Genomic DNA, 14,753 nt, shown 5'->3' with positions numbered 1-14,753 from the left:
ACACACTGAAGGACGCATGCATGTGTTGTTTGCATTTGCGGTGTGTATTGTTATCATCCTCGGAAATACACATCCGCCACGATATGGCTGCATGTATCTGTTTTTTTGTGTTTATGTTTGTTTGGTTGGACTACCCACGTACAGAGACGTCTCCCCAGAACTTGGCCACGTCGTAGTCGTTGGCGCGGAGAAACTCGGTGAACCAACTGATGGACCTTTTACTGCCTTTATCCATGGTCTCGTCTCGCTCAAAGTTCTCATTGTGTTTGTTGACCGAGTAGTTGGTCAGATGCATGTAGAGCTGGCTCTGTGGAGACAACAGTGAGTTAGGAAGGCCTGTATGCGCTCTACGTCAACATATGCATGTTCACATCTCGCTAAAGATTTTCCTTATTTCATTTGACAGCAGTGCGGTAACTTCATGCGATAGCTCTTCAATAAGAACACAGATTGGAGGAAAAAAGGCACGTTTCTGGAGGCTGAATTGACATACTACCATCATCCAATGATAAAACAAAACATTGAATTAAAACATAATAGAATATCTACAATTCGACCAGATGTCATAGATTGCTTAGTCAAAGGTCTGTGATCTTTACATATTTCTTACAAGAGCTGACATACAAAATGAAATGTCATAGCACCAGCACATTGGATTTATACCAGACGGCATGTTTTGTCATTAAATCATTCTCTTATCCCCCTTGAATTCCTTTATTTACTGGAAATTAGGCTCTTGTTCACATGCTTCCTGCTCAAAGTTAAATGCATTTATAGCTGAGAGTTGACCAGTACAACTCCTATCCAACAGTAATGGCGACACATTACTCCACTAAAGTAAGTGCAATAGTAGATGCAAAGAAATGTTAATTTAATACATGAGATTTACACTGTATATTGTGCTTAAATAGCTGTGGTGCCGGTACAAGTGCTCTTTAGTGTAATTATACCTTTGTCAGTGATGATAATCATTTCAGCAAACAGCATCCTCAAGGGTGTTTATGCTTTTATCCCCACAGTGCACATACCCACATTGTAATGTAAAACATTTTCTCATAAGTAATAAGGACATGAATAAAGGAAAAAACAAAAACATCACAAACGTGTCCCTTGGCAACAACTAAAGATGGTAAGAAATGGTGCAGTAGGAAAAGTAAAGAACAGCTTGCTGTGCTATATGGGAATTACCAATGCTCTATCTATTCTAAAAATGGTTCCTTCTGCCCCTATGGAATATACAGATAATGAGTGGAACAACACAACATGCTTACAATCCTAGATCAACAAAATCTTAAGCACTTAAGCCCCATAGTTCCAACAGAGCACGGCTAAAATGAGCGATTGATGATAACAACGGATAGCTATTGTGTAACCATTGTTGTATGCGTCACTTTAAACACTATCCCTCACAGTTGAAGACAATACATCCTTGTCCTTAGCCTCAAAGGTAATAACGCTGTGACCGGAGGCCACTCCAGCCCATGATGGCTGTCTGCGAGCCACTCTCTGTGGGATTGAACATTCATCTCCGTGGCACGACTCACTCCATCTTGTGTCACAGACTGCGTAAGACAATACACAGTCGTGTCACAGCAGGGGTCTAGCATGTCTATGTGAGCGTATGTTCATGTTGTAGATAAGCATCGCTCTTGATGGAAAGCTGTGTGTGTGTGTGTGTGTGTGTGTTTGTGTGTGTGAGAGAGAGAGAGAGAGAGATAGAGAGAGTGTGTGTGCGTGTGTGTGCGTGTGTGTGCACATCTCGTCATCAGCAACAGACTGCGCTTCAGCAGGTGCAGAACCTCAAGGCAAATATGAGCGGCTTGATATTAGATGAGACATCTGGCATGTGGACATTTACACTCTGTGGGCATGCAGTATGCCTGCCCATTCTGTGTGTGTGTGTGTGTTTGTGTGTGTGTGTGTGTGTGTGTGTGTGTGTGTGTGTGTGTGTGTGTGTGTGTGTGTGTGTGTGTGTGTGCGTGTATGTACAATATCAGCCTTAGAGTCGGCTGCATTTGGGCACTGTTGACTATATGAGTACATGCATCTTTTGTGATCATACAGCAATTACACAGTGTTTCCAAACCTCTGTGCAATGTGGCAATGTGTTTGTGTGTGTCTAATTTGATTATGATGACTTCCACAAGCCCATGGCTCCAGTTCGTGGGAGTGCATTGTGAATCTACTTCTACTATCTGTCTGTAGTGCATTTCTGACTCTGTTCAGTCTGTACTTTCCAATATAAAATCATGACAGTTGAGTGTATGTATACATCTTATGGCCTTATGCACAGATGGTACACTGATAAAGATGTATGTCCTGTTTTTAGTTGCAAGGTATATGTATAAGACCATGTGTGTTTTTCTCAGATTATGGGGAAGAATCCTACACAAATCAATGTTATCATCTTTATTATTAGTAGTAGTATTAGTGTTTGTGACTCACCAGGTTGGCCTCACTGGGTGCATGGTATTTCTCTGTGCCCATGCGAACCAGGCCGTCATTGTAGAGAAAAATGCGAAGTGGATCGCAGGAAGTAACAAGGATGTAGATGCGCAGGTCAAACTTGTAGCCCTCCATCAGGAAGGGCTTGTCCAGGTACTCCTGAACGATAAAGTGCTCCTGGGCTGGCAGCTTCTCGCAGTTACGGATAAGCGAGATCCTGGATAGACAGAAACTTTATTAATCCTCGGGGGGGAAATTGGGGTGTCGTCAGCAGGATAATAAAATATGACATAGTAAAGACAAAAAAGATAATTAAAAAAATGATAGATCGCAGCATAGCAGGGACCATGAACATGACTGATGATATTGGCACTGTCTTATATACGCGTTGAAGCAAAAAAATGTCGCCAAACAGTATACAGATTTTATGGATTTCAACACCATATTTCATTTCAAATCATTCTGAAAAGTTGAGGACATATTACCGGGGTGCCACATCTCCCTTTTATGGCCAGACTTTTAATCATCTTCACATTCTGAAAAGTATAATGAGCAATAGTTGCAGTTAGAGGGATAAGATATGACCTTACTGAGCATTGAAGGACTCTTACCTTTACAATAAAGATGCTCAGCACTTTAGACTGAGAGGGTCAGAGCTATTGTGCCCTGATGGTATTTATGATATGACCTTTCACTTCAACAGAACCTTCACTGAAAACATATGTAAATTAGTGTGCTCAGCGTGCCTTCAATCTAGTTTGAGCAGGACAAGCTGTTTGGCTCTGAGGGGCATTTAACGTTCCAAAACTTGTGTTGCTCTCTTCCTTACTTGGCCATCTAAATAAAATTCTTAAAAAAATAAATGCACAAAAAACAGACAGGTACACTACAATGCTGCTTTGTCTTGAGAAATATTCTGCAAGCATCTGGAGAGCGTTGTGATTTTCTGGAATCAAACTCCACTCTGTCGAAATGGCACAATGCATCAAATGCTGTGGCAGGGTATTTTAGCTGTGTGCAGCTTAATGGGAGCAGACATTATGCTTCGTTTCAACCTCGACTCTAATTAATTTGCTTTGGTCTCATGTCACTGGCACTCAGGCCTTATATTATGCAGGCCTTATAGTATCCCGACTCTTGCTCGCTAGATTTGAGAATGAGTTGTGTTAGGATTTTGGGGAGGTGTACGTCAGGCTACGGCGTGGGGGTGTGCGTCGACGCGGTACCTACGCCGTAGGTACGCCGTCGACCTGACGCAGAAGCATGAACTTGGCTTTAGTTTATGTGCATCCATGTGGCCGTGCATACGAGCTTGAGGGGCAATATGTGTAAAACTTTGTGAATGTGAAAGTGTGTCCGTATGTGCGTGGATGTATGCATGTGTGCAGGAACGGTGAGGGGTCGTTTCTAAACAATCTCCCACTATGTAGAAGCATCGCGACTGACCTATATCGCCATCACTCATAGTTAAGGCAGACTCTGCCTAAATTGGTTACATGCACAGCCTGTAAGGCTCCAGTATACACATGCAAGCAGGCACACCACACACAAACACAATATTGGGCTCAGATGTAAAGTCTTGATTGTTAAAGAGGTACAGTTTGAATTATTAAGCTATTTTGGCACCAAGCCACCAGAGGCCAAACGCTTTTCTGCACTGAAAACAGCTGGAACATACAGCATCCTGGAAACAGTGCAGTCTATGTTGTTATATTTCAACAAAAGAATTCACCTTGTTTAACTCTAATGAAATTAAAAACTGGAGCACTGGTGATGAGCTGCTTGGTGTGAATCTGGACCGAGATCAGGTATTGATGCTCAGGTTTGTCTTTGGTCAGCAATGTCCAGTCCAGGAACAGTCCAGTTAGGTGTTGGACAGGAGGTGTACATTCACTGTAAATCTTCAGAGGTTTCCCAGCCTTATTGTGATGCTATACGTTCAGGTTTATCAACCACTCCTCGTCATCATGTGCTCCCCCTAACTAAACTAAGCGTGTCATTAGTCTGCTTATCACAGTGATCGAATAGCAAAGAACAGGGACAAACTGATAGTAGGCTGACTGACTTTGTGAAGGCCCTTTTTAAACAGCAAGCTGAATGATGAGGACAGGGTTAACAGTGTTGGTTAGTCAAGAAAGGGGTAACTGAGGAGAAGACAACATGATTGATGAGCTGGGGTGTCAGATAATCACGGCCCACTCTCCCCCGTGTATTTAATTTGGCACCGGAGGGGATCTTGCCTTTTTAAGCCCTGCACGCGCTTATATTTTGTTTCCCTTATAACAAGCTGCGCTTCAGACACAAACAATAACTTAATTCAGTTGGCCGACGCAAAAATAAATTACAGGGGGTAGATATAACTTAATTTCCTGCCGCGCCACACCAGGCAACAAAAAAAAATGGAGAAAAATCTAATCCTGTGAACCGCTCGCCGTTGAGAGGTTGAGCTAAACTCATCATCTTCCATATTTTTTTATGTATTGCTATAATTTAGCCTTTGCTGCCTTTTATTTTTTAATAAATAAGGGCTTAGTGCAGCATGGAGTTATAAGTAATGCTCACATTATACCAGAACGGACAAATTCAAAGAGAATCAGAGGGAGAGGTGAGGCACACTGAGCTATTTGTACTTCAATATCCCCACCTATTGGTGTCAGTGATGAATGCACTTCAAAGTATTTCTTCACACATGCACTTCTTCAGGAATCACAATTTTAAAGAATAGCAAGCCAAAAAGAATACTATATTAAATGTTTCGCCATCTGAACAGTTTTAACATATTCTACAGTGCTCTACAAAACAAAATCTGTTCAGAGGACCGTGCATTTTAGCCGAATTATAACATCCGCAGTGTGGCCTGTATTTTAGTGTACATTTTATTTAATATATTTTTTAAGCAACCACACCTGGAACTTTGGACTTGAAACCTCTTAGTAGTTCCACTTCCTTTTAGTCTTGTAAATGCATGCTTGACCAGCACACAGTATCTCAGTAGAATTAAGTGTCAAATAAGTTAGCTACGCTCATACGTAGAACATTAGAATAGTGTGATTATTTTAGAGATAATTTTGGATACTTGTGTTTTAGAACATTTCTGTTCAATCCATCTATTTTTTTTATCACTTATCCTGGTTAGTGTTTTGTGGTAGATTGAGCAGAGAAGCCCAAATGTCCCTTTCCTTAGGGACCGTTCTGGTTCTAAATCAACAGATCTCCACGAGCAAGGAGCTTTAAAATCAACACAGCCCCACATTCACCCAAGCTTATAATGTTCAACTTTGTTGACAGTGTGTCAGAGAGCAGTCAATTCAACCCTTGAGTAAACTTTGGTTTGTAATGTTTTGTCCGCCCCTATTTACACACGTTAGGCTTCACTGAAGGCGTGTTAATTGCTGGAATTTGACATTTGATTGCTTTAGAGGTGGCATGTGTACCTAATAAACTGGTTCATGTCAGAGTAAAGAGGCCATGTCACCAGGGTTCTATACTGATTCTCTTAATACTTCAGGATTTTAACTGTCATACATTTGTACAAAACATACCATAGAAATGTGACATCTCAATCTGAGATAGACACCATGGGACTGGAAGTATGAAATATGCTTTCAGGTACTACAGCCTGCTCATCTTTTGATAAAGAGATGCTGTGGCGAGACAGAATCCCCTGCAGCAGCCATCTTGGTCCATTTTCTAGTCTGATTGTTCTCTGCTGATGGTGCTTTATAAGGAATCCAAATAATCACATGCAGAGACCTTCAGGGAAGGAACTACAGTTACTGCCAGGGACCGTGTGTGTCTCTGTTTGTGTGCGTGTGTGTGCGTGTGTGTGTGCATGTGCGTGTGTATGTGTGTGTGTGTCCTCCACCGGCACGATAACCTCTGATTTATGGAGAGTGTGACCATCGAGGACAATGAGATTCACCACATCCTCTCAGCTCAAATGCTTAATCTGGTCCCGGCCATAATACTTTTTCCAGAGACACTCATGTCAGGGTCACAAACTACCTATTGCCTTGTTTTGTTGTTTATCTATTTGCTCTATACTTTCTGCTGTACTCACTCATGCAGGCCCTCAATATCTTGTTTAGTTTCTATCCTCTGCTTCAGTCTCTTATAGCCAGTTTGTTAGATTGCTCTGAGGCACTTGATAGCCTCTGACCTACCCGTGACCCATGGCTCCGTTGGCGGGTTTGACAATAAAGGTCTTCTGCTTGCGTTTCCTGCGTAGCTCCTTGACATAGTTCTGGAACTGAGTGTACTCGGCAGGGAAGATCCAAGTTTTGGGTATGAAGCTGTACTCTTGAGGCTGGCACTTGATCATTCTGGAGAAATGAAGAAAGGGTGTGTGTGGGAGTAAAGCAAAACTTTACATTTGTTACAAATCTACATTAGTTCAGATTAATCTTGTGTTTTAAAAGCAGGCTAACGTTTTTACCGGCTAAATACTGAGCTTTTAAATGCTCTTGTTTTTGCACATTTGCAAACTGTACCAAAGTAATCTCATTTGAAAACTTACTTGGACATGTTTCTTGCTAGGCAGTCTTTCCGGCAGATTTCGCCCATGCCAGGGAAATGGTTAATTCTCTGCAGAGGGACAAGCAGACATAATAATGTTGTTAGGGCCATTACGCCACTCAATTCCACCCCCACCCCTTCATAAAAATGAGCACATTAAAGGCAGCAACCTGAAGTGAGCTTACAATGTTCTGACATTTATGCCCAATTACGGACTCAAAACAAAAAGGTGACGCTGAGACCTTTCTCAACCCTTATTTAGTTTACCATGTTTTCTTTTTTATACTTTAAAGGTTGGGGAGGGAAGAGGCGAGAAAAAAAAAAGATCAATCTCAACTGCGAGGGGCCGAGGTAATTGGTTCTGCATCGCAAGCTCCTGCAGTGACAGTTGAATGAATTGCTTTGAATGCACCGAAGGGGGGGTGGGAGGAAGAGGAAAAACTCTGGGTTTTCTGTATTCTTTGACCAAATGAGCCTGAACAGGGGCGTTAATTAGGCTCATATGAACTGAAACTTGACAGCAAACTCTCACAGTACATCACTAAACGGAAAAAAAGGAAAGAATTAAAGAGCGAGAAAAAGCACAGAGAAAAAAAACAGGAACTCCGAGTGTAAAAGGATCCTGTGATTATTATCCAAACGAGACGGACGTAATTAGGGATTCAGAAGAGATTGCACAATTATGCCAATGCTGCGAAACGACGTGGCTTGTGAGGGGAAATCAAAACCAATTGTTGAGGGACTTCTACTTTTCTACTGAGAAATTATCTCATGAAATACCACAGCACAGAGATGCAAATGAAAACAATTGACAGCAAATCACCAGTTCTATGTGAAAACATTAGCCACATTGCGACACGTTAAGCCGTTACAGTATTTGCAATATTCAATCTACTTAGCTGAACTCTTGCTGCCCCTGTCCTAACAAGCCATACTCTTCCTAGCATGTGATTTAATCGATCATTAGTGCCCAGTCTAATCAAATAAGCACTCGGGGAGATGGATGGCTAACGCTTGGAGCTGAGGGGGAGCAGCAGGAAGTTCAGTCAGCGGGACAGGGAGGTCAAACAGAGGTGGGATCATTTTCAGACTAGTACACAGAACTCAGAGCAACCCTTGTTTCAGCCCGTCTTGTCAACATCACTAGAGACATCTGAAACCTGCCCCCACCCCCTTCTGTTCACAAGTTGTCAAGACTTCCTGTCAATCTTCTTCTCTGTCTCTGTGTGCGCTCTGTTGTTCCCTCTCCCTCTCTCCTGTTTGCGGTCTCCCTCTCACCTCCCAGGGTCTGAGTAAACGCAGATGGGTGCATTCAGAGTCTTTTATTCTGACATGTACTATTACTGTGTCCCAAATGTCTCTATATAGCATCTCAAATCCATCTGCTGTAATCTCTTTATATTTTCCTTTACCTATTCTTTTATTTCTACTGGAGACAAGTAGAAAAACCTATTATGTGTTAGTGTGGTGTGCAAACCTCTTTTTTTTATGACAGAGGTATAAAAATTGTGTTGTTTTGATCATTTGCATTTAAACTGAAACCTCATGTGGTCAGTTATTTAAAGTATATGACCAATTAAATAAGCTTCAGTGAAATTATTCATTTTAAACTTTTCACATAAACAAGATTTGATGACAAAGAGAATTTATGTTCTTCATTTTTGTCAAACCTCTTTGGCAGGCAATGTGGCATTTGCTCACTGCCAGCAGCATATGTGAGACCTTGTTGTCCTCACCTGTAATGTGTATGCCACAGTTCAGATTACATCACATCTGGGGGTAGACCATTTATCACACGAGTCTATCATACCAGAGTGTATAAACTTATGTAAAGGCTTTGTTCTGTAATGACTTTGAAGAACCTGCAGGAAAAACCAAAGGAGTTTTTGAACAAAGGGATTTGGTTTTCTTTTGAGAAAAATCATTTGGATAAAATCTATTAAGCATGGGAGGGTTGCAGTAGCTGTCGTGTTTGTTTCATCCTTTGTATTCAGTTCTTCTGGTGCACTGCACTGTTTCATTTTGAAGGCATCGCTTGCTCCTTTTTCTCTTCAGGATTCCTCGAGGGGAAATCCACCTTACCAGTGTTACAAATTAGAGGTTGTTTTGTTTTTAACAATTGGTCTACCTTTAAAACCAGTAAAACACACATTCTTTCTTCTGAACTGCTGCTCAAGACTTTTTCCTTCCAAAGTTACATCCATCCAGTGGGAGCTGATCAGTATCATGGCCTTTGCTGCTGGTCATGGAGCAGCTTCATTTGAGCTACTATAAAGGTTAAGATCCAGTTTTTTTCCTGTTCAGTGCAGCTATTGGATCTGACACTGTTATTCTCTTCTCTAACCTCGAGACTATGGTGCCCCTGAACAATGTGTGCTGACTTGGCACAGTGGCCATGCTGTGTGGCCATGCTGTGTACCTGATAATTCCTGAGCTCAGCGATTTTCTCATGCTGCACGGCCGAGTCATTCCATATGAGGTTGGCAGTCTCGTCATCTTCCCGGGTCTTGAGGAAGTCCACCTGCTTGATGACTATACGAACTGGGGAAAAACATTCAGAGTAGATGTTATTCCATTAATAGAATTAGCTCTGCAGTGTATATAAAAAATAGTATATTTATGATAACAAAGTAAATTACTACCATAGATGCAGAATAAGAGCAAGATGTGATTTGGGCCCACAAATTATATATTATATCTCCACTTTACAGATCGATGTTTCACTCAAACTGTTTCACTTTCTGCTTCATTTCTGTTTTTGCATACATTAAGAAAGAAATGCGTCCGGGACATAATAGATCAAAAAGCTTGCAGCAATATTTACCATTCATGGAATGGTTGCAGAGCAACCAATCGTAATGCCTCTCTTCAAAAAGGTAATTAATTGTGTGTAATGCATTCAAATCCCATTGGAAACCCCATAGTATGAGAGATAGGTGGCAAGCCCATTTGGACATTAATCCAACAACTATTCATTATTCAGTGGGTAATGAAAAATTCATATGCCCTAACGAAACGTGGTATTAATTAATTTCTTGAAAGCCTTCACAAACCTGGAGAAGGCTTGCCTAATGTTGCATGATGGCACTTGAATCGGAAAAATGTGTTTCCAATGTAACTTTAACCATGTGTTAATGTCGGAAGAGGCTTATAGTGTTTTGCTAACTTGAATACGGAGGGTTTACATCACAGCGGGCCTATGCTTACAGATACCAGTCGAGTCTTTGAGTACAAAACGATAATCAATCCTTTCTTACACATCTCGCGTAACAGACATCCTTAGAGCAAGCGTGTACATTTCCTTCTCAGTGGGTGTAAAGCAAATTTCCAACACCATATTCCCTGACCTTTAGCCTTTATCTGTAATACTATCAATTCTTAAATAAAAAAAGACAGCTGAAAAAAAAGCTAACAGCAAAAATGAGCCATCCATCTGGCCCTTAGTGTTAATTTTCCTTCAAAATAGCCCTGCACTATTCTCAGAATGGCCACCGTGAGGGTCTCGTCACAGCAAGCAAACTGAATCACAGCTAGACTCCCATCTACCTACAGGATCTGGGTAGCCCCCAACTTCTACTTTCTGCTGCTGACTCCTTAATTTTATAGGTTGTAGCTCACCCATGAGAGCTGTGCTGCCACATTGGCATATACTGACCATGTAAGGAGTGCTTACTATGCTTTGGTTTGCCCTTCTCAAAAAGACCTCACTGCCAAGTTAAATTACCTCAATAAAGATGTATGTACGCGTGTAAAGCCGAGCTCTCTCTGTGTGAACTGTTGCTGGACTGCAACTCTATTAGGTTTAATTTAAGACATTAAATAACAACGGCCTCCTTCAAACAATCCACCACAGCAAATTAGATTTTATTGTCGCGAGTCAAATCTACAGTGGATTGTTTTATTGTTGAGACAACATTGTGATTAGATTTGCTGAGTTTTTCAGGGACTGACTGAGCTGTTTCCGAAATTAATATACAATTCACTGTCACAGTATGTTAATCTTACCTGCAGACCACCCAGAATGTTGGTCTAGCTAACTCAGAAGTATCAGAGGCTTTGTAGTCCATGCTTAGTCTACACAACGTAGCTAAATCTGAAAAACTTTTACAGGGCCATTATCATTTAGTGTGTCTTTATTAATGTTAACATTGCAACCACCCTTTATATGTAAGCAGTGACCTGAAACAAACTAAAGTTATACTAATACTACAACTGCAGCTACAACCACTAACACTGCTGCTAAACCATTTCAGGCAACTCACTTGTTTTCTGACAAAAAACACCAATACTATGATAACGTACATTGATGAAAGGATTTCATCACCCATCTCAAAGAAAGCCTCTTTTCATCCTGCACTAGTTCTCCATTAAGACAAACTATGTGATCAAAAGACGACTTATCTTTGGAGACTGACATTTCTGAAGTGTACATGCCTGTTTTTGCTTTTTTTTCAATCTGTTTTAATCCAACATTTTTGTATATTTGTGGTTGTCGTTACTTTCATTTAAAAAAAATGTTTTTATATCATTAGAAATAGACTATCATACCAATCTCATATTTGGTGCCAGTGACATTTGCAGTGATGCTGCCTTTCTTCTTTTTGTTGCGCACCTTCCTCATCCCAGTGCTCCGGAAGGAGCCCACAGATGGCCCGTTCACCGGGGACGCTCCTTGATCCTCTGGAGGAAAAGACAGCATAAAACAACACTGAATACAGTCACAGCTTGTGCTTCAGACAGGGAGGGGACAGAAGTTGCTCGAGTATTGAAATGTATTTTTCTCACATCTGCAGGGGATTTAGTGGGGTTTGTTTATGGCGTTGGGGTGTAAATGAATTAGGCATCTGATTGCATGCAGCATGAATGATCTGTGTGCGTTCATGTGTATGTGTGTGCTTGTGTGGCTCTGTGCAAGAGAGAATAGTACGGATGATGGCAGGTACATATATAGGCAGGTGTGTGGGTGTGTGGGTGTGTGTGTGTGTGTGTTTGTGCGTGTAAGCCGACAAACCATCTAACAGAATAACCCTGTCTGTCCCGAGAGAGTTGGACCTCTGTTACTCACCTCCTTCATTGGGAGGAGAGGGCATCTCAGGGACTGGAGGAGTGAAGGGGCAAGCCAAGCTTTCTGCCAAGCTTGGCGGGAGGGCGGGCCTCACAGGGTACTCACAGCACCCTCCAAGGGGTCTCTCACACTTGCAGTAGTTAGTCTTCCCTGTCTTGGGCTGTATGGACGATGTGGTTCAGGACGACCCAATGGATCATCTGAGCATCTCCCTGGTGCCTTTCAGCAACATAAAGAGCAGCAGCAGAATCTGAGTGTGCAGGGGAGGGCAGTGGTGGGGAAGAGTGAGAGGGGGAGGGCCTCTCAAGGGTCTACACTGCCCCAGCTTCTATACAGCCCCAAGAGGAGCGATGGTAGGAGGGGGTGGACAGAGCGATTGATAGGAATGCCTGTAGAAGAGAAGAAAAAATATTTTTTTACAGCAGCAGAACAGCCGTGGTAGGCTGACTGCTCAAAGGGTGACAACAAGATCTGTGTGTATATGCTCTCACTGGACCGGAGTGCATTGGACATGCTTTTGATGTAATGCAGCAGCAGCAACCGCAGCACACAGGCCTATCACAGGCTACATCGGTCAATCTGACACCAAGCGTTAACAGTTCAGTGAGAGCTCTGTACAGCTCTGACGCTGTAGTACTACTAATAAAATAATCTAAAGCTGTGTGACGTCCGCTGGACTAATTGGTATTCCATGGAACATCTGTGAAATATTAATGTGGTTATCAAGTAAAGGGTTTGCAGAATCTCATTGTGTCTGATGTTTGTGCCAGCTGGGTTTCGTTGTATGGCTGAGAGGTCACTTCATTCAAACAGATGGCATCTTTACAGTGGTTTATTAAAATGATGCTTCAGGCTATGAAGTGGTGTGGGAAATTAACACCAGTCATCAGCCAGATTTTGTTATTGTTTGGCTGTGGTCTGAGAGTGTGTCTTCAAACCACTTTTGGGGGTGATCAACCTTTGCTGAGATACACTGTCACATTTCATGTTTTGCTGGCCAGGGAAGTATCGTGACTCAGTGATTAGCACTGTTGCATCACAGCAAGAGAGGACTATGTTTAAGTCTGCGTCTTTTTTTGTGTGGGGTGTGCATGTTCTCCTTTTGTCACTGTAGGTTGCTCTAGATTCCTCACGTTTTCAAACACATCTGCGTCATTGCCTCATTTTTTGACTTAAGCCTGAATTTAGCCTTGAATATAAATTCCAATGCAAGCGATGTAATGTGTGTGAATGTGCGACAATCTTCATAACGTAACAGACTGTCAAATTAGATGCAGTTCTTGTTTGATGCCTTGGGGTCTGACAGTCAGCGCTGAGTGACTCACAGCAGGAACAGTAATATTAGAGGAAAATGAGCTACAGGTCCAGTTGAAGGAAAAAAAATCTTTTTGTATTTTCCCAAAAGAGAAGCAAGGGTGAGATGTCATCTGATTTACAAGATGTGAAGTGGGCTTTATTTCTCCTCATTATGATTGTAGGTGCTGTTTGATTTTATTTTACAAACCTCACTTGTAACAACCCATTTTACTATAGGTGAAAACTTTGTGTGTGAACCATAGACCGTATATAAGAAGTGGACATAGTCATTGTGATGTCATCCATTGATTTGTGGACTGCCATTACGAGGCCCCAAGTTCAGCGATTTAGCCTTCGTTGACCTGTCCATCACAGTAAACCTGCTCTAAAGCAAATTCTGCTCTATGGTGTATTTTACCCTTAAGGACCATACATTACTAATAACTAAATGATCATGCTGTATTGAAGAAAACTTGAACCTTGCGATTTTGACATAAACTCATGTTTACAATTCCATAATTTACATTAAGCCTGAACGATTCCAGCTGCTCATGATCCTTGCAAGTCAAGTAGTGCATTTAGCTGATTAATTTTGATCAAAAAGGCATGATAAACACTTTGGCTGACCTCTTCACAACTCATAAACAAGAAAGTCATACCACATATCATGTATGTAAGGCCTCTTCCTACAGTTCCTACATTCTAATAAAGTAATTTTCCATAGGAAAAATAGCCACAATTTAAAAATGCGACTCAATAAGATACTTGATATCAGTCAATAAAATATACTAAAAGATATAACAACATAAACTATTGGTGATATATACCAACCTATATCTACAGTACACAGATTTTTGGTGCTGCTTCTGCGTTTCATACGGAGATCAACAGTAGCCTCTAGTGGTGAGACTGTACTGAAAATCACGTTCTCTATCTCCCAATGTTCACTGTGCATACACACAGAGATACACCTGTTGGTCTACATGTGCATATCAGAAGATATGCACACACGCTGACTTGAGATACAGCCCTATCGATTCAATCAGCATCCTCTGGACAAATTAGAATAGGGAACTAATCCAATCGCATCACTTGATCATTCTGGTCTTCGCTGCCAGCCTCTTGGTCTGCCTGTGGGTAAGCACAAGACATTGATCCTGGGGAGGACAGAGACTGGAATGAGATCAACACCGAGGGGCAGAGGAACAACAAAGAGTCAGGGTGATAAAGTGAGGCAAGCTGCGCTGTTGACAACAACCTGCCTCCACCTCCCAGTGGTGTACTGGCTCTCTGTACGGGAGGCTTGGAACACTGTGTCTATAGGAGCAGTAGACCTTAGTGTCATGTAATCCCTCAGGAACGAAGGGGGATCTGACAGGCACACATTATGCAATCAAAACACCAACAAACGCTGATGCACAAATAGAAGGCC

The 14,753-nt window shown here is 41.8% G+C and overlaps 1 protein-coding gene across 4 annotated transcripts in view; it reads right to left on the bottom strand.

Moving 5' to 3' along the window:
* Positions 1-14,753, bottom strand: part of ttll7 (tubulin tyrosine ligase-like family, member 7) — a 67,472-nt gene that overhangs the window by 48,744 nt on the left and 3,975 nt on the right. For all 4 annotated transcript variants that reach the window (XM_068591361.1, XM_068591359.1, XM_068591358.1 and 1 more), the window contains exons 2-8: positions 12,026-12,414; positions 11,509-11,640; positions 9,380-9,501; positions 6,962-7,029; positions 6,609-6,767; positions 2,446-2,662; positions 143-307 (exon numbers count right to left, since the gene is read on the bottom strand). In XM_068591361.1, coding sequence (XP_068447462.1) covers positions 143-307; positions 2,446-2,662; positions 6,609-6,767; positions 6,962-7,029; positions 9,380-9,501; positions 11,509-11,640; positions 12,026-12,050 — 888 coding nt within the window. In that variant the 5' untranslated portion in view covers positions 12,051-12,414. The remainder of the gene's footprint in view (positions 1-142; positions 308-2,445; positions 2,663-6,608; positions 6,768-6,961; positions 7,030-9,379; positions 9,502-11,508; positions 11,641-12,025; positions 12,415-14,753) is intronic.

Source organism: Clinocottus analis, unplaced genomic scaffold, assembly GCF_023055335.1.
Source record: "Clinocottus analis isolate CAN_PGR_092001 unplaced genomic scaffold, fCliAna1.0.p SCAF_25, whole genome shotgun sequence".
Taxonomy (NCBI): domain Eukaryota; kingdom Metazoa; phylum Chordata; class Actinopteri; order Perciformes; family Cottidae; genus Clinocottus; species Clinocottus analis.
Note: the sequence above shows the minus strand (reverse complement) of the source record. Positions and strands in the feature narration are given on the sequence as shown.